At 50.2% G+C, this 23931-nt stretch overlaps 1 protein-coding gene across 3 annotated transcripts in view; it reads left to right on the top strand.

Moving 5' to 3' along the window:
* Positions 1–23931, top strand: part of LOC107141588 (chymotrypsin-like elastase family member 2A) — a 32391-nt gene that overhangs the window by 4079 nt on the left and 4381 nt on the right. For 2 of the 3 annotated variants that reach the window (XM_048816277.1, XM_048816278.1), the window contains exons 1-7: positions 11795–11930; positions 12215–12303; positions 17176–17273; positions 18375–18500; positions 18997–19133; positions 20952–21097; positions 21803–21955. In XM_048816277.1, the coding sequence (XP_048672234.1) occupies positions 11891–11930; positions 12215–12303; positions 17176–17273; positions 18375–18500; positions 18997–19133; positions 20952–21097; positions 21803–21955 (789 nt within the window). In that variant the 5' untranslated portion in view covers positions 11795–11890. Of the gene's footprint in view, positions 1–11794; positions 11931–12214; positions 12304–17175; positions 17274–18374; positions 18501–18996; positions 19134–20951; positions 21098–21802; positions 21956–23931 lie in introns of those variants that run through there. The other variant, XM_048816279.1, reaches the window with a different exon arrangement.

Genomic DNA, 23931 nt, shown 5'->3' with positions numbered 1-23931 from the left:
TGGCTCTGATCAGCTAATGGCTCCTCTGGTCCTGCCACCATAGTGAGTCTGGAGCGGCCTCAAGGGCCCCAGCTGCAGGTGGAGCATGGGCTCTCCCCAAGAGCAGCCTCCCCAGCCCAGAGAAGCCAGGCCCCAGGAGGATGCACAAGCTCAGGACCCCACTGAACCCTTGGGGAGGGAGCTCCCATCAGGTTCCCCCAGCCCCAGCCCCCGGAGATGTTGGCCTGGGCTCTGTGCTTGGAGCAGCACGTGGTGAGCCCTGACGGGGTGAGATCTGCAGGGACTCCAGGGGGAGCTCGCACTATGTGAGACAGGGAGGGAAACTGAGGCCCCCAGAGGAAGAGCTGAGCCAGGGCCCCGAACACACAGCCTGAGGAGCTCGGGAAAGGAGCTCTCTTGTGGCCGATGGAGGGCCACAAACGCAAGCAATCCAGTGTCCAGTGAGGGACAGCCGAGGTGGGCATGCACCCTCCTTTGGCCACTGGGGCTTCTAATCTTAGTGCTCCTAGGAAAGTGCTGATCTACTGGATGGTCCCCAGCCCTAGACTCTGGCCTCATAGGAGAGCCTTAGCTACAGCTTTTCTGATTGGTCCAAAATTATTCCATTTCCCTATCAGACTTCAACTCCTGGAGATTAGGACCTGGGACCTGCCTCCCACCCTCCCATGATGCCTAGCAGATTGTCAGGAAAGACTTTATTTACTCAGCAAGAAATGGATTCCACAAGGAGCCAGGCACCTGCTTGGTTCTGGGAATCCAAGGATTGTTTGGACAACATCCCTGTTCTGCTAAGGGAGCAGATTGCTGCATGCCTCGGTACACATGCAAAAATAGAACAAGAGACCCGGAGACACTAAAGCCAGTGTCAGCTGGCAGGAGGAGTCTGGGATGGCTTCCTGGAGGTGGTGACACCCCAGCTGAGTCTTAAAACTTAATTAGAGGATATCTGTGTACAGATGATACTGCTGATTGCCCCACCAAAACTGCGTTCCCAGCCACCTTCTCTCATGTCTGTTTCTGTTGGAGATCATAAATGCTAAATATTGACTGTCCCCAGCTCTGACCTAGGGTAGCACAATTAATCTCTTATGTTGATTGAGCACTTAGTATGTGTTAGGCTCTCTTCTGTAGGTTTTACATTTATCTCTATACCCCCAAAACAACCTTATGAGTTAGACTGTTATTAACAACATTCGCCATTTTACAGATCAGAAAACTGAGGTCAGAGAAAGCCAGTGACTTCCCAGCGTGGCTTAACTAGAAAGTGGTGGAGCTGAGATCCAAACTTTGGTAATTTGGCTCCAAAACCCATGTATCTGACTACCACGCTGCACCGTCCTGCTGTGTAAGGAGAAGTTTGCTAGAAAAGTAAATGGTTCCTGCTAACAGGGGCCTGATACAATTGCTGCTATGCCTTCCCCTTCTTGTCCTGAATATAGTCATGATGGCCAGAGCCAGGGAAGCTGCCTTGTGGCCAAGAGAACTGCAAGGACGTCAGCTCAGACCCCACCATGTTACAGATCCAAGGCCAGCAATCTGACTCTCCTAAATGTCTTGCTACATAAATAAATAAATAAACAAACAAACCTGATTCATTTTTGCCACTGTAGTAGGCTTTCAGTTACTTGCAGCTCAACACATTCCTGATTCATATCAGAGGGAAAAAACAGAAGAGGTCACTTTCCTGGCTGAGGGGACAACTTGAGCAAAGCCACAGCTACCACACAGAAAGAACTCTAGCAGCTGGTCTTGCCAGAGCAGAGGAGGTGTTGGGGTTTTATTCAGAGGACAGCCATGGAGAGGTTTTAGACAAAGAAGTGAGGACTGAGGCAAGCACAAAGGTGCAAGCCTGTAACCTCAGCAACTCAGGAGGCTGAAGCAGGAGGATTGCAAGTTCAAGGCCAGCCTCAACAACTTAGTGAGACCCTGTCTCAAAAAAATAAATAAAGAAAGAAATAAAAAAGGCTGGGAAGTGGGTCATGGTGAATTGCCCCTGGGTGTTCAATATGCAGAACCAAAAAATTAAAATAAAAAGGACTGGGGATGATGTAGCTCAGTGGTAAAGTACTCCCGGGTTCAATCCCCAGCCCCACAAAGACACAAAGAGAGAGGTAAAGGCTGAAGTCATGTGTACAACGAAGTGTTCTGATGACCGTGTGGAGGGTGGCTTGGAGCAGGCAAGAGGGGAAAGAGTGGAGGCAGGGAGGCCAAGTTAAGAGGCTTCTGCAATTGGTGTAAACCAAAAACATGTAGCCTGGGCAGAAGCAGTAACAGAAAGGAGAAAGGGAGATTCCGTCATTATCTAAGAGGTGCAAACTGAAGTGTTGAGAAAGCTCCCAGCCCCAAATCTATATAAACTTTTGGGAATGTGATCAAATGATTGAAACTATTATTTAGTAACTAATACATAGTGAATCATGAGCCACAGTCCTGTTCATTTAACAAGAGTATGAAACTCTCAGGCTTAGAGACAAAATCTGCTTTGTCCCCAAGAATCAATGCCCTTGTCCCCAAAACCTTTGCTCCCAGCAATGCTACATGGCAAAAAGGGATTTTTCAGCTATGACCAGGTATCCTGAGAAGGGGTGATTATCCTGTATTAAATGGCTGGGCCCAGGGTCCTTGTACAAAGGAGATCTGAACTGATCACAGGGATGCACACCTGTAATTTGAGTAACTGGGGAGGCTGAGACAGGAGGATCACAAGTTGGAGGCTAGCTTCAGCCACTTAGTGAGACCCCCATCTCAAAATTAAAAAGTAAAAAGGGCTGAGAGTGTAGCTCAGCAGTAGAGCCGGTTCAATCCCTAGTACCAAAAGGAGAAGGAAGAGGAAGAGGAAGACACCTAAGGACCAAAGCAGGAGTCGGTCAGGGAGAGATATGCAGATGCTTCCCTAAAGGCTTTGAAGAGGGAGGGAGGCTCCCAGCCAAGGAGCACAGTGACCTCTAGATGCTGGAAGAGGTGGGGCCCTCCCTCCCGGGTCCAGAAGGAGCACAGCCCTGCCAACACCTTGACTTTGGTCCAGTGAAATAGTGGCTTTCTGATCTCCAGGGCTGGAAGATGATAAATTGGCGTGGTCGCAACACTGCACCCGGGGTGACTCATTATAGCAGCAGCAGGTTCCTGAGGCACGAGCCACCCTCCTGGGTTGGAAGGAACTTTCAGAGAAACTGGGTGAGGGGGAGGGCAGGCTCAGGAAGGACTTCCTGGGACCTTTGGGATTCATGGACTTTATCCAAGAGGTCATAATCTGGCTGTTGGAAGGTAGGGAGCAGAGAGACCAACCCTCTACCTCCACCTCCATCGCCTGCCTGAGAGGAGGGTCCGGCCAGGGTGCCAAGAGCCCTGTGCCAAAGGTCCACTGCGATGCCACTAGGTGTCCAGCTGTGGTTGCTATAACTAGTGTGTACCGAGCACTTGGACACCTTGCTGGGCACCACCCAGGGCCCTCGCCTACACTATCTCATCTAATCCTCACAAACACCCCCATGATTATCCCCCTTTCTAGAGGAGGAAACTGAGGCTCAGAGTGATTTAAAACCTCACCCTAGATCACACAGCTAGTGACGGGACACCAGGACTTAAACCCAGGGAGTGTAACTGCAGGGCCTGTGCAGCCAACGAGTGACCTGCCCACGCTCAAGTCCTCTAGTGACAGGGGTTGGGGGGGGGGTGCTGGAGGGAACTGACAACTTCAGTGACGCAGACAGGGAGCCCAGGGACACGGAGACGGGAGGAGAATGCTCCACATGGCTTCCAGCCACCTCATCAGCTGCTGTGGGGTGCAACTACCTGACCACAAGGCCCCTGTGGCGGGCCACGGTGAGTATCTGTTGGGGCCAACCAGGGGTCAGTGAGGCTGCCCAGCTCCCTCGGCTGGCCTCGCTTCTCTGCCTGGTAGTCTGCTGGGGCTGGCTGCCTGGTGTGGGACCCTGGGCAGCTGGGCTCTGCGTCTCTCGAGCTTACCCCTGGAGGCCACTATGCTGAGGTGCGGCAAAGGGCATGGATAGGAGGGGTGGAGCAGGGCCACCTGCCACTCCCACGTCACCTCTGACCCAAACTCACAGTATACATTACAGCAGGGTAGAGGAGAGGGCACCCCCAGGGCTGTAGCTCTGAACCCCAACGGTGACAGGCAGTGTCAGCCGCCAAGGCACTTACCTTTCTGAGCCTCGGGTCCCCTCATCTTCAAGTGGACACCTGCCCTGTGTCCCTCTAGGGAGATAATGAAATTACAGTGCTGTGCGTTGATGGACTCACTGCCGCCACAGCCTCACACCTGAAGCCCTGGTCTCACGTCTTCCCCCTGCCCTTTGTCCCCTGGGAGAGGGAGCCTCATTCCCAGCAGGCCTCAGCCTCCAGCACGTCCATGGGGACTGTCCCCAGAAGCTCACTCTTGTCAGCTTGAGACACGTGTCTACAAAGAGTCATGTGGCAATGGGCTAAGGAGCCACATGAAGGCAGAGAATGAACTTCACAATGGAATAAACCCAGCTCTATGACAAAGTCGCCAAGTTCAGCTGGGTGAGGCCGCCTGTAATCCCAGTGGCTAGGGAGGCTGAGGCAGGAGGAGCACGAGTTCCAAGCCAGCCGCAGCAACCTGGAGGCACTAAGCAACTTAGCAAGACCTGTCTCTAAATAAAATACAAAATAGAGCTCAGTGGTTGAGTACCCTGGAGTTCAATCCTTGGTACCCACCCACCCCCTCAAAAAAAGTCACCAAATTCAAATTAAGCTTTTGAGATGAAGAATGAGACTTTTTCCAAAACAGTTCACCGCTGTGCTTTCTGCGTGCTTGACTCCAGGTCACTGTTGCTGCTGTAAATGAGAGACTACAACCAACCCAGTTTTGTAAATAAAGTTTTACTGGAACATGGTTATGCCCATATGGCCCCTTGGCCCTACCACTGCCAAGTTGACTGGATGCAACAGAGACTGTGTGGCCTGCAAACCTAAAATATTTGCTGTCTGGCCCTTTCTACTAAACGTTTGCCCACTCCGATCCACAGGGATTCTTGGGAAAGTCTGAAGAACTGTGTGCTATTCTGATCTCGAGGTTTGCCTGACGAAGGAACTAAGAATGGACATTTATTGTGCATTTACTATCCTGAGTGCCTTAGATGAATAACAGGTGTTCAGTTCTAGCCAGCACAGGAAGGGCTCCATGCCATTGTTATTGTTTCTATTTCAGGTGGGGGTGGGGGGATGGGGACAGGAATAGAGGGACCCAGCCGCGACCTGGTGCAGAGCTTCTCAAACCTTAACATGAGGGGAGCAGGGCCGCCTGGAGAACTGATACACTGCAGACGCGGAGGCAGAGGTCGGGTGTGGGGGGGCTGCATCTTCACCCAGCTCCTGTGCACCAGGCCACATGCAAGGGTCCAATCCAGTCACTGTGCAGAAGCTCTGGGTGTAAGGCCAAGCCCTGAACCCTGAGCTAGGTGGCTTGGAAGCCTCATTCTGAATCAGTCATAAACCCATGAGAATTTCACATCTGCCCCCACGGAAACCCCAAGGTTGCAGCCCAGTTTAGAACTTGACAGACTGCCACACCGTCAAATAACCTGGGGAACTGCATCCCAGACTGGGACAGGGCTGCAGCGGATCCTTGCTGTTCCCCTCTACAGCCTCCGCTGCCTCTCCTCCCACCTCGGAAGCCTGGCACTTTGCTGGGGGGCGGGGGCTGGCAAACCCAGCCGAAGCCCCCCCCCCCCGCGCGCACGCGCACGGCTTCACCCAGGGTCTGGGCAGGGCCTGGATGCCCAGGACCTAGTGGGGAGCATGTGCTCCAGGTCTAGCCAATGGATGCGCGATGCGCTGCGGTCTCTCCAGCACCACAACAATTGGTTCAGGGATGGTCATGTGACCAGAGGCCGGTCCAATCAGAGAGTTTGCAGGACCGTGGGCGGGGAGCAACCAGAAGACTGTGACCCTTTGCCCTCAGGGGATGTGGGTGGGCAGCAGAGAAATGGGGAGAATGCTGGAAGAGGGTTGATTTTGAAACCCCCACCCACATTTGGTAATGTGTGGAAACGGTTTGGGTTGTCACAGACTGCAGTGGGTGATAGTGCTGGTATCGGTGGGTGGGGGACAGAGACCTTGCCAAACATCCTCTAGTGCACAGGACACTCCCCCTAACAATCATCCAGCCCCAAATTCAGAGCTGCAGTTCAGAAAGGCTGGGCCAGAGATTTCTGCAGTGATCTGGTCCCAAAGGAAGGCAGAAGCTGGTGCTGCCACAGGCCACTTGATGGAACCTGAGAAAGTAGAGACAAAAAGCAGAGAGAAACCTGGGACCATATCAGAGTCCTGAATTCAGCTGTGCCTGAAACCAGCTCTGCTCCTGGATTTCCATTTTGGGGTCCAATGAGTGACTTTTGGGCCTATGCCCATATGGGTGTTGTTTTGTGTCCCTTTCAAATCCTCACAGCAATGTGGCGAGACAGGGCAAACGTTCCTTTCCCTGTTGTTTTAGTCAAGCGTTTTCAATGCCGTGACCAAAAATGACCTGATGAGAACAATTTTAGGAGGAAAAGCTGATTTGGAGGCTCACAGTTTCAGAGGTCTTAGTCCATAGACAGCCAGCTGCATTCCACAGGGCTCCAGGAGGGAGGCAGAACATCCTGGTGGAAGGGAGTGGCAGCGGAAAGCCAGTCAGGTCACAAGAAGCATGCCCTCAGGGACCCACCTCCTCCAGCCACACCTCCATGCCTACAGTTCCCACCCAGTTAGTCCCTGTCAGTGGATTAACACACTGATTGGGGCTAAGGCTCTCATAACCCAGTCATTTCACCTCTAACCCTTCTTGCATTGTCTCATGCCGCAGTCTGGCTGGGCACAAATCACGAGCCACTCAAGAGGAACAAACTTTATTTCTGAACTCCACCAGCACACTCCACACACGCTCCCCAGGAACTCTCCCAAATGCCATGCGGCTCCTCCAGGAACCACCAACCGGAAATCCCGCCTCCGGCACTTCCCCAGCCAATAAGAACTCTCCAGGGGAATCCCCGCGAGAACTCCAAAGTAGCAGGCCAAATCGGACAGCAGGGGTCTAATATACACAGCTTAACATAACCATTATCATCTCAATGGCTTGATGGCGTCACCTCTCAACCACTCCGTTCTGGCAAAAATGCCATGCGTCATTCGGACTCGGCTATGGCTCTCAGCAGTCTCACACATGAATTTTTTGGGGACGCCTCACATCTAAACCATATAATTCTGCCCCTGGCCCCCAAAAGCTCATGCCTGTCTCACAGTGCAAAATATAGTCAGCCCATCTTCAAGATTTCCCAAAAGTCAAAAGGGCAAACTCCCATTCCATGAGGGACAAATAGGGACACAGAAAGAAGGGATGGGATCAAAACAAGACCAAAGGCATCTGGGGCACATGGCATGACGACATTCTCTCCAAAGGGCTTGTGTAGCTCCCCCCTGTGGCTTTGCTGGTTGCAGCCCACCAGGCTGAGAAACTGATGTGACTCCATTTTTGAAAAAAACAGCCTCTACTTCAGAGCAGGGCCTGTCCAAAGGTGGGGGTGCAGGGATGACCCAGGTTCCTAGGCATGTAGCTACCCTGCTGAGTCATTTGTCGTAAGTCCTTGACTCAGCAAATGCAAGTTCCTGAAAAGACCAAAAGAATGCTTGAGGCCTAATTTCGGACCATAGCAACAACCAATCAGAGTGAGACAGGGAACATATCTGAAATGCCAGGTGACCCTCCCAGTAGTTTCGGTGATTGATAATGTGATTAGGCCACCCAGCAGTTTAGCATATACACTCTTGTAACCCCTCGAGGCCTAAACCAATCAGTTCAAAGGAATCCCCCTCTTGTACTAACCAATCACCCCCACCCAACTTGTTGCGGCCAGTGAATGTGCTAATCAACGTTAAGAGTTGCTGTTTGATTTTCCCGCGGTGTGAAATGATTTGCTGTGTGACGTTGTGACACATAGAGTATCCCCAAGAACCTATAAAATCTCACTGAACAAAGGACCAGGACTCAGTCCCTGAGACCGCTGCCTCGGGAACGGTCGTGAGTCCAGGCTCGAGCTTGCAATAAAGGGTGTGATTGCATTGGATTCGGCTCCTGGAGGTCTATTGGGGTCCCACGAATCTGGCATCACATGGCCTCTCTCTTGGCTTGTCTTCGCTTGATTCCTGGAGCTTTCCTCCCCTGACGTCCCTCAGGACTGGCGTTCCTTAATCTGGGGAGGAGGGGTCTCCACCGCAGCTTTGGCTTCCTCCTCACATCGCCACCCGTCACCCTCTCAGGAGCAGCCTGCAGGGAATCCACCCCTGCTGCACCTGGCCTAAGCCTCCAATGACCCCCTGACCCCAACATCCCGCTTTCCTACAGAACCAGCACCCCATGGTTGCTGCCAAGGTTTCCCTCCATCTTGAGTAATAGCCAAGCCTCCAGGGACAGGGCTGCAGCAGCCTCTGAGTGCCTGGTGGCTGGGCCTGGTGAAGCAACTTCCTAGGCCCCCCTGTGCAAGCAGGGTCCCCACTGGTCTCTTTGAGGAATTTTTACTTTTATTCCCTTGAGCCTGAGATGGGAGTGGTCTTGCCAGTTCCTGAGATGTCCTCAAGCCATTTTACCTATTGTCTCAGGTTAAAGAACTTAGCATTTCTTTAGTAGCTATAATGTCTGACAAATCCAACTTCCTGAGCCACAGTTTTACTTGCAGTTTTCCGGCCAAATTGCAAACTTTTCAGACCTTTATGCTTTGCTTTCTGCTCCTGATTATCACAGTACACTTGGCCAAAAGCTGCTGGCCATATCCATGCCACGGCCTGAATGCTCTGCTGCCTGGAAATCTCCTCTGCCGGATTAGTTAGTCCATCACCTTTAAACACAGTCTCACAGAAAGTCTCAGGTCATGGGCAAAAGTTGACGACTTCTTAACCAATACCTGACATGAATAGCCTCTCCTCCAATTTCCAAAATAGTCCTCCTCCTCTGAAGCCTCATGACCCCAGTCTCGACTGTCCACAGTCCTCTGGGCATTCTGGTCCTCTGGCTCCCACCAGAATCGCCTCTTAAACTCTGCTTACAACAATCCAAAACCTTTCCAGCTTGCATCTCTAAAGTTTTCAAAACTCCTCCCACAAACTCCAAAAACCTCCTAAAGCTTCTAAACCGCATGGCCAGGCTAGTCACAACAGCAACCCCGCTTCAAGCTACCAATTTCTGTTTCAGTCAGCTTTTTGGCTGCTGTGACCAAAAGACCTGACAAAGAGCAATTTTTTTTTTAATATTTATTTTTCAGTTTTCGGCAGACACAACATCTTTGTTTGTATGTGGTACTGAGGATCGAACCCGGGCCGCACGCATGGCAGGCGAGCACTCTACCGCTTGAGCCACATCCCCAGCCCCTGACAAGAGCAATTTTAAGGAGGAAAAGTTGATCTGGGGGCTCTCAGTTTCAGAGGTCCTAGTCCAAAGATGGCCAGCCCATTGCTGTGGGCCCAAGATGAGACAGAACATCACGGGGAGAAAGTATGTAGAAGAAAGTAGGTCAGGACAGGCCACCAGGAACCACAGAGAGAGTTCTCACCACAACAAAACATTAACCCCAAAGGTTCAACCCCAAGGACCCATCTCCTCCAGCCACACCCTCCTGCCTACAGATACCCAGTTAATCCCCATCAGGGATCAGGTCAAGACTCTCCGAACCCAGTCACTTCAGCTCTGAGCTTTCTTGCATTGTCTCACACACGAGCTTTTGGGGGCTGTTAGCTGCAGGGTAAACTGAGTACCCAAGCCCCACCCTTCCTTAGCCCTCTGGGTTATTTGGCACCTTTTCCCTTTACTTCCTCTTTTCAATTTGCAACCCACACCTAGCCTATGCTCGGTCCACTTGAAAGCAGAAGATGACACCCTTAGCAACCACTGTGTGACCCCATCAGTGCACACCAACAAGGCAAATTGCAGACCCAGGGACCCTATTAGACTTAAGCAGCACACCAAAGGGCTATAGAAACTTTCTCCTGCCAGCCCCCTCCCCCTCTCCCTCCCCCTTCCTCTCCCTCTCCCTCTCCTTTTCTCAATAAAGATCTCTTGGTCACTCCAAGTAATCATGGTCACTTTCCTTCCTAGGGCCACCTCACATCTAAACCATAATGCTTGTTTTGTAAAAATGGGCCAGAGCGCCTCTGTGATTTGCCCAAGGTCACACAGCAAGTCCCCGGCACGTGTCACCTGGTGTTTGTCCAATGACTCACACAGGAAAACTCTGTTTTTATATTAAAACAAACATATACAGAATGCCACATTCACATTTACCTTTAAGATAAAATATGAGGCCTCAGGAATAGTTGGCTGCCATAGTCTAAGGGTCCAAGGTGTTACAGGAAGTCAGGAGTAGGACTGGGACCAGAAGCCAGGTCCTCTGACATCCAACCCAAGGGGGACTCTGCAGCCCAGGTCCCCTCACCCTGTGTGATCCTTGGGAGGTTACCAAGTTCTTGCACCCCCAGATTCTAACGCATAACACAATCCCACAAAATACTGGCAGGCAAAGACTTGATCCAGGTCTACAGCTGATGTCTGAAGTTTTTCTCCCTCTGCTTTTCTGGTTGGAGAAAGAAATAGAGTCTGTGATCAGAGCAGGGCCACCTCACCAGCACCGGCACTGCCTGGCACTGTGCTCTGCCCACAGCAGCAGTTAAGGCCTCAGGAAGAGCAGGAAAGCCCATCAGGAAAACTTGCTCTTTTTCTCCACCCTTCTCTTGCCAACAGGGGGCTTTTACAGCACTGAGATGTCAGGCAGAATGTCATCTTCAGTGGCTCAAGTAATTAGACCATGGCTTTGGAATCAGACCATCCTGGGTTTGAATCTTCATTCTGCTGCTTAGAAGCTGTGTGGTCTTGAGCTAGTTACTTCACCTCTCTGAGCTTCAGCTTCCTCATCTGAAATAAAGGACTTTCTTGCAGGGTTGTCTAAGGTTTAAATAAGAAATGTGCCTGCATCTAAGGTGCTTGGTGAGTGTCAGCAGGTCTGCCTTTATTTGCTCCCCTAAGAAGCTCTTGCTTTGTTCCCATTTGGAAGACAGAGTTTGGAAAAATGCAAACCACTGTTGTCTTAGGAGCAGACAATAAAAGACATCTGATCCACCCCAGTGACGCTGTCCTCTGCCAGCACTCTCCTCTGTCTCATCACTGGGACTGCTAAACCCCAACTGTGGGGGTCCACCTTGCCCTTCTCCTAAGCATGTTCCCCTATGCTTTGCAAATCCTCCAATGCTCTGAGACAAGCTAGATACATGTTTCCCTCCCTGTTTCACAAACAGGTGACCCTGGTCCTAGAGACTTACATGACTCAACCTGGGTCACACACAAGCCATGGCATTGCAGGGTTTCTTCATCTCAACACCACTGATGCTGGGAGGGGGACAGTTTCTTATGTCCTGTGCATTGTAGGGTGTTTATCAGCCTCTCTGTTCTCCACATTTCAGATTCCAAGAGTACCCCAACCCCAGCCCCAATGACCCAAAACAGCTCCAGACATCATCCAATGTCTCCCAGTAGCTAAACCCAAGAACCACGGGCCCGGGTGCTCTTTGCCAGTTTCATCTTTTCTTTGAAAAATGCAACCCCAAGAACCAATAACCCATAATTTTCTTCTCTTGACACACACATAACCTCTTGAAAGTAGATAGAACTCACATTTCAATAGCTACCTTTGGCATCTTTATCAGTGTGTTTTCAGGATGACGGTGGTAGAAGACGACGGAAAAAAAACATTTGGACGCCAAACTTTTATTCCATTGAGCTTTGGGAAAATCTCCATCTTGCAGCTCCTGCTATATCGCCTGCTGATAATCAGCTCATTAAACAAGGGCTCAGCCAAGGCCGGGCTTCCAGAACTCCCACGGACTCACCATGATCAGGACCCTACTGCTGTCTGCGTTGGTGGCTGGAGGTAACCCCATCACCCGGAGGCGCCACTCTCCCAACCCCTGGTGGGACTGGGAAGGGGACCTCCCTGCCCTCCATCCCCGCCTGGCCCTCTCCCACTGCACTCCACCTGTGTAGTTATAGGAAGGTTGGAGTGGAGTTTCAGAGAAGCAAAGCAAGGCTGGACTGTGACCTCTGGGGTCCTTCTAGAGCAAGGCTTTTCTATCTGGGTGCTGGGTGTGCAGAAAGCATAGTCTCCATTGATTGGGTCGCTGCTTCCTGTACTCGCCTCTGTTTCTCCTTTCACAGCTTTCAGCTGTGGGCTCCCCACTCACCTGCCCCAACTGAGTAGGGTGGTTGGAGGTGAAGAGGCGACACCCAACAGCTGGCCCTGGCAGGTGAGTCAACCAGTCTGTACCCCCCTCCCATCCCATCATTTCTCATCCCCCCCTTTGCCCTCCCACCCTGGGGTCTGTTATGCTGGCAGAGATGAGGATTGGTGGGACCTCAGCTGTTGAGCTTGGACAACTTCACAAAAAAAAAAAAAAAAAAAATTTGTGGCCTTGGCCAACCTTGGGGCTGGGGAAGAGGTCCTTTTCCAGCTTCCATAAGGAGCTGCGCCACCCCACTACATCTGCACCCAAGTTCCTAAATAGTCTCACTCTGTTAACCAATCAGACATTTGCTTACACATGTACTGTTATTTTTATGAGCCATTCATCACCATCTATGCAAATGTCCATGCTTTATGAAACCAATCAGTGCTGCTTATGCAAATTAATCTTCAATTCCGTGTTATCAATGAATACAAATGCTTTATTTCTTTGACATAATCATACAGAAATCAAGACTGAAACACCGTATGGGACACAGGCCCACATTATAGACTGTTAGTGACAGGGCACACAAAGATGAGTGAATTTACAATTGCTTAAACAAATGTAGGAAACTCTCCTGTCTGACATCATTGGGACTGAGTGATTGAAAAGTTGGTATAGAAAGATCATTTTCAATCTTACATATATGCTTTAAACATTTTACTTTGATTTAGAAATGCTTAATACACATTTTACTTATCTGTTCACCAATCTTTTGAATTCTTAACTTTCTTATAAAAACCAACCCCTGTAATATGGCATCTACGTCCATTTCTTTCAAGTAGAGCAGAATTTTTTTTTTTTTTTAGCTACACATGACATTACAATGATCTTGGCAATTCATACATTTGAAACAATTGGGGTATAATTTCTCATTTTTCGGCTTGTACAGATTGCAGAATCACACGGGTCATAGAGTCACCTATATACATACAGCAATCATATTGTCTATTCTATTCTGCTGCCCTTCCTATCCCCCCTTCCCCTCCCCTCCCCTCCCATCATTTCTCTCTATCCAATCTAATGTGACACGTTTTTTCTTTTTCTCCTCATAACATCATACTTGTATTCTGTGTAACGATGAGGCTCTCCTTCCATCTTCCGTGCAACTCCCCTTCTCCCTCCTTTTCCCTCCCACCTCTCTTCCCTATTTAGTGGTAGTCTTCTTCTCATGCTCTTCCTCCCTATCCCAAGTAGAGAAGAACTTTAAGCTGCTCCTGAAGCAATCTGAGTAATGAGTTGGTCCTGACTTTTGTCATCTCTACCCCATCCCCACCCCTTACCCCCTTCTTTCCACTTTTTTCACAGACACCTAATTCAATGGCCTTTTATTTTTTTTTGGGGGGGGGGATTGCCATTTTTTAAGAGTCACCATTAGCCAGTGTCTTCCAAGCATTTAATTTAGTTTCTCTATAAATCACAGCTCTATTTTTTTTAAAAAAAAATTAATACCTTTATTTAATTTATTTTTATGTGGTGCTGAGGATGGGACCAGTGTCTCATGCACACTAGGCAAGCGCTCTACCCCTGAGCTTCAACCCCAGCCCCCACAGCTCTATTTTTGAACTCGTATTTCATCAGCTCTGTGTCTTATCAAAACACATTAACTGCAAGTGTAACTGACGGAAACAGGCTGGGAACAGACCCAGTTGGATCAGGGCACATTTCTAACCTAGGTGGTCAGAACACCTGTCAGACATGAGTGCCCAGGGGGTCCCATGCAGCAGGTGCGTATTTCATCGAGGGAATGGCATCTAGGTTAAGGAAGTGACAACTGGGGTGTGGGGCATAGCTCAGTGGTAGAGCACTTGCCTGTCATGCAGAAGGCCCTGGGTTCCATCCCCAGCACAGCAAAAAGGAAAAAGTGTCAATGACAGAATGGTGCCTGATATTCCCCAATTTGCACTCATGGCTCTGGGTACTTTTGCTAGTTTTTCACCTTTTTCCATCTCACACTGTTTTCTGTGGGAAGTTGGAAGACGGGCAAGAGCCCCTCCCCTATGGGATCCCCAAACCCAGAGTGTATTTGTGCTGAGAAACCAATTGATGTTGCATAAAATACTTCCTGGTACGATCCTTGCCTTGGGAACCAATTAATGTTAGTCTTGGGGAGCTCCCGCCCCTCCTGCTTCTGTTTCCCTGAGGAGGTGTTTGTTGTTGTTGTTGTTGTTGTTTTTTTAATTGGGACGGGCGGCCAGATCTAACCCAAGTAGAGTCTCAGTTGAGGCAAGTAAATCCCTCAATTTGGGAGAATAATTTAAGGGGGTACCACAAGGCTCAGCACCCAGAATGAGTAATATTTTTATGCAATATTTTAAAAATCAAACTATGCAAAAATATCCAGGATGAATAAAATGTCAGAACTTTAAACAAAGCCAGGATTAATTAATGTGCCTGGCAGTCTACTGCCTGAGAGGACTCTCCCACCCTCCCCAAGACTATGGCCCTATGTCAATACCCCTAAATCCAAACCATAACATGCTCAGAAATACCATTAAGCACTTTAGAACTAAAGTAGAATTTTTTACTTTGTTCTTGGCGTTCTGCATAGCAATAGGTTCACTCTGACATAATTATAAAAGCATGGGCTATAATTTGCTCTAATTCAGTCCCCAGTACTTCCCCTCCCCCTCCCCCTCCCCCTTCCCCTCCCTCTATTCTTTCTTTCTTTCTTTTTTTTTTTTAAATGGGGAAAAAATGGGATTTATTCTTTTTATCTTTTACTTTGAAGCAATATTTCACAGCCTGGCCCATAACATTTTGATCTTCCACTTAATATAGCAACAACATAAATGATCTAATACTAAGGTCCCCTTCCCTCACCACCCAGACATGTGTAGTGAGTTACATAATGTTAATTAATTGCCTGTCCATATCCACTGGACTTTAAGCTCTCTTATTTTTTTTTTCAATTTTTATTATTAGTTGTTCAAAACATTACATAGTTCTTGACTCCCCTCCCTCTATTCTACTGATCTTTCTGCTGTTTACTTTTAGTTGATGGTGGAATTCACTGTGGTATGTTCATATATGTACATAGAACAATTAGGTCAGGTTCATTCCACTGTCTTTCCCTATCCCATTCCTCCTCCCTTCCCTTCATTCCCCTTTGTCTACTCCTTTGATCTTTCCTCTATTCTTTTTTTTTTTTTTACCCCCACCTCCCTTATTTTGGATTACCTTCTGCATATCAGAGGAAACATTCAACCTTTGATTTGGGGGGACTGGCTTATTTCACTTAGCATGACAGTCTCCGGATCCATCCATTACAAAAAAATGTTCAGGAGCGGGGACCAGGCTCAGCTCTCTGCTCCGCCAAGTACTGTTGGATGACCTGGAACAAGTAAACTGACCTTTTTGCACACATCGTATTAGAAATAGTTAACAGTCTTTACGGCACAGACCACATTGTACACGTGCTCACAGCTGCCTTAATTAAGACATGAGCCAATACACACTCTGAGCTTAGGGCGGTGCTGGGCACAAGGTGAGCGGTCAAATTACTGGAAATTCATAGTGTTGGATACTATGATTATTAATCATCCTGAGGACCCTGCATGGTGAACATTATGGGCCCTATCTTCGTATAAAGCGATCAGGACCCAAAATGTGCCCAAAGTCACGCAGGCTTCAGGAGGAGAAGGTAACCTGGAACAGAGACCCAGAGGAAGTGGAGGAGATAGGTTGATACCTGGGAGAAAAATATTCCAGCAGCAGGAATATTTTATAAATATTTTATAAACAGGAATATTTTATAAATATTTTATAAACAGAAGCCAGGGCAAAGGCCCTGGGGCAGAAGTAGGCTTGGTATATTTGCAGAACTGATGGAGGTTAGCATGGCCAAGGGGAGGGGAGTGGGAGGCTGAGGTCAGAGAGGTGATGTAGGACCTAGTAGACCACCTGAGTTTTGAGTTTCCACTGGGCAAGAGGGGGAGCCATTGGAGGTTCTGAACAGAGATATAATCAGATTTATGTGTAGAAAGGATCATTTTGGCTGCTGTGTGTTTGGGGTGAGGGGTGGGCCAAGGTGGGAGCTGGAAGAAAGATGGGCGACTAGGAGCAGGGGTACAGCTCAGTGGTAGAGTGGGTGCTTAGCATGTGTGAGGCCCCAGGTTCCATCCCAGCACCACCACCACCCCCCAAAAAAACAGAAGACCAGGGTATCATCCAGGCAAGGGATGAGGCGTCTGGGACAGAGAGTCAAGATACAAGGGAAGCATTCTCTCCGTGTATAAAGTCACCGCTGATGGGGTTTGGTTTTCTTTGGGGTTGTTTGCTTGGTATGGGATATTGAACCCAGGGGCACCTGACCACCAAACTACACCCCCAGCCCTTTTTATTTTTTGAGGCAGGGTGTCTCTCAGTTTCCCTGGCTGGCCTCAAACTTGTGATCCTCCCACCTCAGCCTCCTGAGTCTCTGGGATTGCAGGTGTGGGCCACCCAGCTGGCTCGCTCTTGGGTTTGAGTGAGGGGTAAGGGAGAAAGGGGCCCAGGGCGGCCCCAAGGATTTTAGCCTGAGCAGCCAGGAAAGTGGAGGTGGCATTGACCGTGCAGGGAAACCTGAGGATGGAACAGGTTGGGGGAAATTAAGAGTTTGGGTTTGGACACATTAAATTGGAGGGCTGTGTCCTAAGGAAATAGTTCCGAAGAAGGGGCATATCCCAGAAAGATGTTCAGAAGTTAATTTTTAATAGTCTATTTAACTTTTCAATATTGTTTAATCAGGGCTTTTTGTGTAGATTTGGACTGTTTATATTCTACAAAGCACTAAAGGGTTTTTTACCCTGATGACTGAGGTTCAGGCGCCCCTTAAGTTTTGCACCTGGGGCGAGAGGTGCCACCTCACCTGTTCTCAACGGAAGAACTAAGCCCACAGGTGCCTCTCCACAGGTCTCCCTGCAGTACAGTGCCTATGGCCAGTGGAGACACACCTGCGGAGGGTCCCTGGTGGCCAAGAACTGGGTCTTGACAGCTGCCCACTGCATCAGGTAACTAACTGCCTTTCCCAGGTCACCCAGGCTGCTCGCCCTACCAACCAGTGCTCACCTCCAAGAGAGGGGACCCAAAGGCCTGAACCACACTCTAAAGGGGCCTTGCAAATAACCACTTGCCTGGCCAGACACAAGTTTTAGATGACCTGTAATTCAGTCTGTGGTCGACTGACAATCTTGGCTGGACTGAGGAACGGTGTGGAGGACGGGGAGGCCCAGTTTCTGCCCTCCTGGGAGTATCAGATGTGGCCTCTTCATCTGGAACTGGGTCCACTTCACAGTGTAAATAACTTCTCTAAGTTTTAACATATCCCCTGGGGAAAAAAAAATGAGATAACAGAATGTTGGGTTTTTTTTTTTCAGTACTACCACTAAGACACATTCCCCAGCCATTTTTAAATTTTTGAGACAAGGTCTTACTAAATTGTCCCAGCCGGTCTCAAACATGCCATCCTCCTGCCTCAGCCTCCTGGGTGGCTGGGATCACAGGCGCCTGGCAGTCATAACAGAATGTAGTGTGAATTAAATGAGAGGACACCCTCTTCCTCCCCATGTCCGCGGCTTATCTCACATCGGCTGGAACTCTTCAGCATTCCACTTGGGTTGGCGTGGGTTGGTCCTGAAATTGAACCTACCCCCATGGATGTATAGGCTTTAAGAGGGGGTGGGAAAAACAAAGAGGCCGGGTAACCAGGCATCCTGCGCTGCACTTCTAGATTCTCTCTGGCCTCTTTACCCCTCCCTGGGCCTCAGTTTCCCCAGGAGAAAATAAGGGTGGAGAATCAAACTAAAAAGGGACTCTTATTTTTCTCATTCCCTCCAGAGTAGTATAAGATTTCTATTATTACAACTTTTATTAAGTCAGTTTATAGTTACTTTGGGGTTGTTATAATTATCACAGTGATGGGTTTTATGTTATGGCATTTATGCTACCTAGTAACCAAAGATGGCTCCCAGGAAAGACAAGGTCCCAAGCCCCACTAGTGGCTCATGCAGCCGTCACTTACTTGGGCCCATCCCAAGTGGCACATGTCCTGGGTGTCCCTGCCTGGGGCGCCTAAGGGCAAGGGACTGACCCTCTGTGCTTGGCCCTCCCAGCTCCTCCAGGACCTACCGCGTGGTGCTGGGCCGGCACAGCCTCTCCACCGAGGAGGCGGGCTCGCTGGCCGTCAAGGTCTCCAAGGCTGTCGTACACGAGAAGTGGAACAACAATCTGGCCCAAGGGTACACTCTGTCTCAGGGCTCCCCGGGTGGAGGTGGCAGGAGCACAGACGGGGTGTCACCAAGGCCATGGGCTAACCCCCACCCCCATGGCTTCGATCCTTCTGTAAGGAGGGGAAGGGCTCTGACCTCATAGAGGTGCGGCCAGTGCACAAGTAGCCTGGGTGGGGGGTGATGGGGGGCAGGGAGCAGACTCGGGGAACAACCTGGGTCTCCTGCCTCCTGAGCCTGTAAGCCCCTGTGTGCCCCAGGCCATCACTGACCATGTGTGTCTAGTCCGTGACAAGGGACACAGGGATGGTGATCTTAGTGGAGCAGGACACAGTCCCTCTGTACTTCCTGTCCCTGAAGCCTCCTAACAAGGTCTTCTACATTTTCAAAGATGCCCAGCTACACTCCCTGGGGATCAGCCCAGGGAACATTCCCCGGGGAAATCTCTCTGCACTCTTCAAAGCCCTGCTTGGCTAATGCTCTTGAGCTCTGCCTCTTTCCTGACCAGGAATGACATTGCCCTGCTCAAACTGGCCACACCCGTCACCCTGACTGACAAGATCCAACTGGCCTGCCTCCCACCTGCCGGCACCATTTTACCCAACAACTACCCCTGCTATGTCACAGGCTGGGGCAGGCTGCAGAGTAAGTGCTGGCCAGGAGCACCCGGGCCAGGCAGGGAAGGAAGGTGCTGTCACCTGTCAGGTTGGGTCTCTCACCCCACTAGTCATCCAAGGGTGTTTATCTTGCAGAGATAGGAGAATCTCTCTAAGCCGGCCTGGGTTCAAATCCCAGCTCTCCCATTATTTGCTCTGTGACCCTGGGCACATTACTTAGCCTCTCTGTGCTAGTTTCTTCATCTGTAAAACAAGGATAATAACAGCACCTACATCACAGAGAGGCTTGAAGGAGATAGTCCAAGGGAGGCACTCAGACCAAAAAGCAAGGGCACATAGTAGCTGCTGTGTGCTAGTTGTTACTGTCACTGGAATTGAATGAGCAGTACAGAGACCATATGACACTTCTGCATAGCACAGATGGGCCCAGAACAGCACAGATTCTGGGACCTCAAGGTTCTGGAGCTCCACAGAGGTCCCTGGAGCCCGCATGGACACCCCCCCCCTTATCCAAACCTGTCTCCTGGGCCACTTGGTCTTGCTACTGAGAACATGGCTGAGCGTGAGTCTTCTTTTGACATAAACCCAAGGGTCAGAAATCCCATGACAGTATGCCACCAAAAGGGACAGAGCACCTACCTGTCCCTTATAAAATCACCAGAGGTTTGGAAGATTCTAGGGAGGTCTGTGCAGAAGAGGGATTTCTTTTTCATAATGACATAAATCTATGAGTGACAGATGAGTACATCAACACTGATGCACTCGGAGAAATGACTACGGCCCTCCTGACTAGCTTGTCTTCAAAACCAAGGGCACAGAAAAACTATGCAGAAGCAGGAAGGGTGGAGGGGGCGTCTCATGCAAATCAGATACAAGTGTGCCCACCTGCTTGTTATCCAGAAAACCCCAGGGCAGGGAGATGGTGAGATGGTGGAGTGGCCAGGGCCAGGGATGTCCAAATGCCTGCCTGAAGATCACTATGTGACCTCAGCAACCCCCTCTGGACCTTGGTTTCCTCATCTTTAAAGTGGAAACTCTGTTGGTGAAGATTAGAAGACATGTGTGATAACGTGCCAGGTGTTATCCGAGTGTTAATTATATATCAGTGAGAGTGATCTTAGGCAAGGGACTTAATTTCTCTTGATTTCAGTGTCCCATGTATCAGACAATATTTATTGATATTTCTGTGAGGACTGCCTCTTTGGAAAGCCTAGTAAAGGGCAAGAATGAAAATACTCCTTATCCTCTCCATTAGTAGGGGCGGTAATGCTGATGGGGTAGTATGTGACGGTGGCAGTGTCATAGGGGGCTACTAGGAAAGTGCTACCCTGACCACACCAACTATTTTTTCCAACTAGTGTGCTTTAAGATTTTAAGGATTGAAAAGTCTCAACCCTGGGGCAGAGAGACACAGCCAGCCATTAGGAACAGGCCAGAACCAGGAACTGGAGCCTGGAAGAAATTCATGAGCCCGCCCTTGGAATTTCTTTCCTGGGTGGGTCCCCCTCAAGCTTTTCTCCATGGAGAAAAAAAAATGGCAGCCACTGCTGAGACCTCCCTGGGCGGGAATTCTTAGTCTCCAACTCAAATTCCCAGGAGAAGAAGCTCATTGGCTTAGTGTAAGTCAGGTGCTCACCCCCGAACCAATCAGCAGCGGCCAGAACACTGACCAATCAACTGTGAGGGCACAGAATAGGAAACATGGCTGCTCCCATTAGAGCCATAGGAGAAAGTGACAAGGGCCACAGCGAAAGGGGCTAGAGGGACAGCCCAACAGGTGTCACCACTTCCTTCTTACTCAGGAGTCCCTCTGTCCCTCTGATCCGTTCTTTCTGGTCTCGCTCAGCCAATGGGGCTTCTCCCGACATCCTGCAGCAGGGCCTGCTGCTGGTTGTGGACTACGCCACCTGCTCCAGCGCTAGCTGGTGGGGCAGCTCCGTGAAGACCACCATGGTCTGCGCTGGGGGTGACGGTGTGACTTCCAGCTGCAATGTGAGTATCCAACGCCAGGGCTCCCTTGACAGTGAAATGGGACTGGGGAGGAGGAGAGGTCCCAAAGTTCCCAGCATCCGTTCTCATCCCTCCTGACAGAGCACTGGAAACCCCTCTGGACGTTTCAGAATCTGGTCCTTATAATCTCCAGAAAAGGTGGCTTGAGATGAGCCCAGCGCCTCAGGCATGCTAGAGAGGCGCTCTACCACTGAGCTACAATCCCATCCCGAGATGGTGTCTTAACTGGGCTCTGCAATAGAGTGGGAACTGAGATGGAAGGGGTTCTCATGTCCTTCAGACCAAGTGTGCCCTCGATCTGCCCATAGAGACCCCAGGAAACTCCTTGTCATGGGAGGAGGTGGCCGGTGGTGGATGAGAGCTCAGCAGCCTAACTGGTGTGCAGCTCCGCAGGGTCATTTGTGCCAGGACAACCTCAAGCAAGGTGCAGCCTCTGAACACCCCAGGTTTTCCTCTCAGGTGAACTGGGTACTCACAACACTTGCCTCATAGCTTTTGTAAGTAGATGAGGCCAATAAAGTGCTTGGCTCAGCTCAGGACACCCAGGGACAAATGCAGCTCTTGTAAGTCCTACCGTCGCACCCAGAGCTGTGGCAACCCACGACAGAGCAGCATGAGTGCCTTGAGAACAGGGGTCCCCCTGGGCAGCCCCTTCCCTTCCCTTCTCTTCATCTGACTCTTGTTCAGGGCGATTCTGGAGGGCCCCTGAACTGCCGGGCGGCTGATGGCAAGTGGCAAGTGCACGGCGTGGTCAGCTTCGGGTCCTCTCTCGGCTGCAACTATTACCGCAAGCCTTCCGTCTTCACCAGGGTCTCCAACTACATAGACTGGATCAATACGGTAACAACCAGACCAGTCCTGAGCCCCATGGGTCCTGCCCTGCTCACCTGGCCCCACAAATGCCACCTAGGGTCTAGAATTCCCTCCCTCAAAAGAGTGTGGGGGGGGCCCTCAGAGGAAGCTGCATAATCGCATCCAAAATTTCTGCATGTCAAATTGGGTGAAAAGCAACATAGAGGGTGAGTTTGTCCAAGGAGGTTGGACACAGGACACCCCTCAGGCATTTTGAGTGGGTTCCTTAGGATTAGTGGGATATTTCATTTTTGCTTATCAGTGTGGGGGCCCAGACCCCACCATCTAGTGCTATAAATGACCATATTTATTTGCAAAGCTCAAACCTAATGGTCTGAGACACCCCCCAACCTTAATCATTAGAAATTAGTCCCCCTGGAGAGTATTCTGTAGGGTGACCAACCATCCTGGTTTGCCAGGACTGAGAGGGTTCCTGGGATGAACATTTTCAGGGCTGGGTTGGGATGCTTGTGGGCAAATGGGGCCGAGTTGGTCCTCCTGTGACTGTAAACATGTCCCCAGAGAGCTGTGTTCCTATGAGCTTCCACAACAATTTCTATTTTTTATTACAACAAACAAATTTGTTTACAACAATAACCATAAAAATCATTAAAAATAATTTAAAAAATAATCACTGTCCAGTAGCTCAGGAGGCTGAGGCAGGAGGATCACAAATTCAAAGCCAGCCTCAGCAATAGCAGGGGTCTTCACTCAGTGAGAACCTATCTCTGAATAAAATACAAAATAGGCCTGGGGTTGTGGCTCAGTGGTAGAGCACCCCTGAGTTCAATCCCCTGTACCCAAAAAATAATCATCCTCATCCCAGTGATTAGAAGCAGCTGGATGACAGGAAGACTCATCCCTAAGAAAGGGACTCTGGGGGCAAGTGGAGGAGGCGCACTGTCTGGGGACCAAAGCCGGGAGGGAGAGAGACTGCCATGGAGGCAGGTTTTAAGCCACCCCAGCATTGCCACCAAGTTGGTTTGCTCTTCTGTAAAGTGGGACTTTACAGAAGAGCAAGTGAGGATTGCGGTGCTTCTGGCAGAGCCTGCAAAGGAGGGGAGCTGGCATCTGATCTCGTTTAAGTTTAATCTGCAGGAAACCTTTCAGTTGAATTAAATTGTCACTCTGTTACAAAACAAAATAGGAAATTGCAGTGTGAGCCTGGCCACATGAGGAAAACCATGCTGTCCAAACGAGCAGGTGGCTGCTTCCGAGTTGGCCCAGACTGCTTGGTGGCTCCATGTTCATTTGTCCACCTCTGGGCTCTGCTTGGCCAAGTGGCCACAGGCCCCAGAGATTCCAAAAACATTAGTTGATTTTCAAGGTTGTGTTGATGCTGGGGCATTATCTGTCGACTAGAGAGCCAGGACTGGATTTGGCAGGACACTTGCATGCCATTTTCAAGGAGCCACCAGCACTGCTGAGGGCCTCGCTGACTGAATGGAAGGGCACTCGGGGCTTTGGCCCAGCCAAGGCCTAGGAAGCTGTTCCAGCCCCAGCTGCCCTGTGAGTCTGTGCAGCTGGGCCTGGCAGCACCTTTAGACCCAAAGCAGGGCCCAGGGCAACTGCCCTGATGTGTTGCCCAGCCTCAGCTGTTCCCAGCCCCAGAAGCAGCACAGCAGAGCGGGCCAGATGGCAGGGGGATCAATGGGAAGCCAACCTTGGGTGGCAGCTGGATGGAGGCTGCATCCACCACAAAGCAGCCAGGGTGGCACTAATGCCCAGCCACGGGTTCCGGAGTAGACAGTCAGGCAGCCAGCTGTCCCCTGGCAAAGGGTGTCCCAGCAGCTGCAAGAGGCTGGTAGCACCTTGCAGGGGTCCCAGGCCAGGGACACACCATGAGCAGCAGGAGGCACAAACAGCTAAGGCCCAGGGGTGCTTGGGAGCACCTGCTGGGTGAACCTAGACAGGTGGTGGGTCAAGGTCAGGAGCTGCCCATCTGTCTCCTCCCTGCAGCTGCC

This window comes from Marmota marmota, unplaced genomic scaffold (genome assembly GCF_001458135.2).
Source record: "Marmota marmota marmota unplaced genomic scaffold, marMar, whole genome shotgun sequence".
Taxonomy (NCBI): domain Eukaryota; kingdom Metazoa; phylum Chordata; class Mammalia; order Rodentia; family Sciuridae; genus Marmota; species Marmota marmota.
The sequence above is the reverse complement of the archived record's forward strand: the minus strand, read 5'-3'. Positions and strand labels throughout refer to the sequence as shown.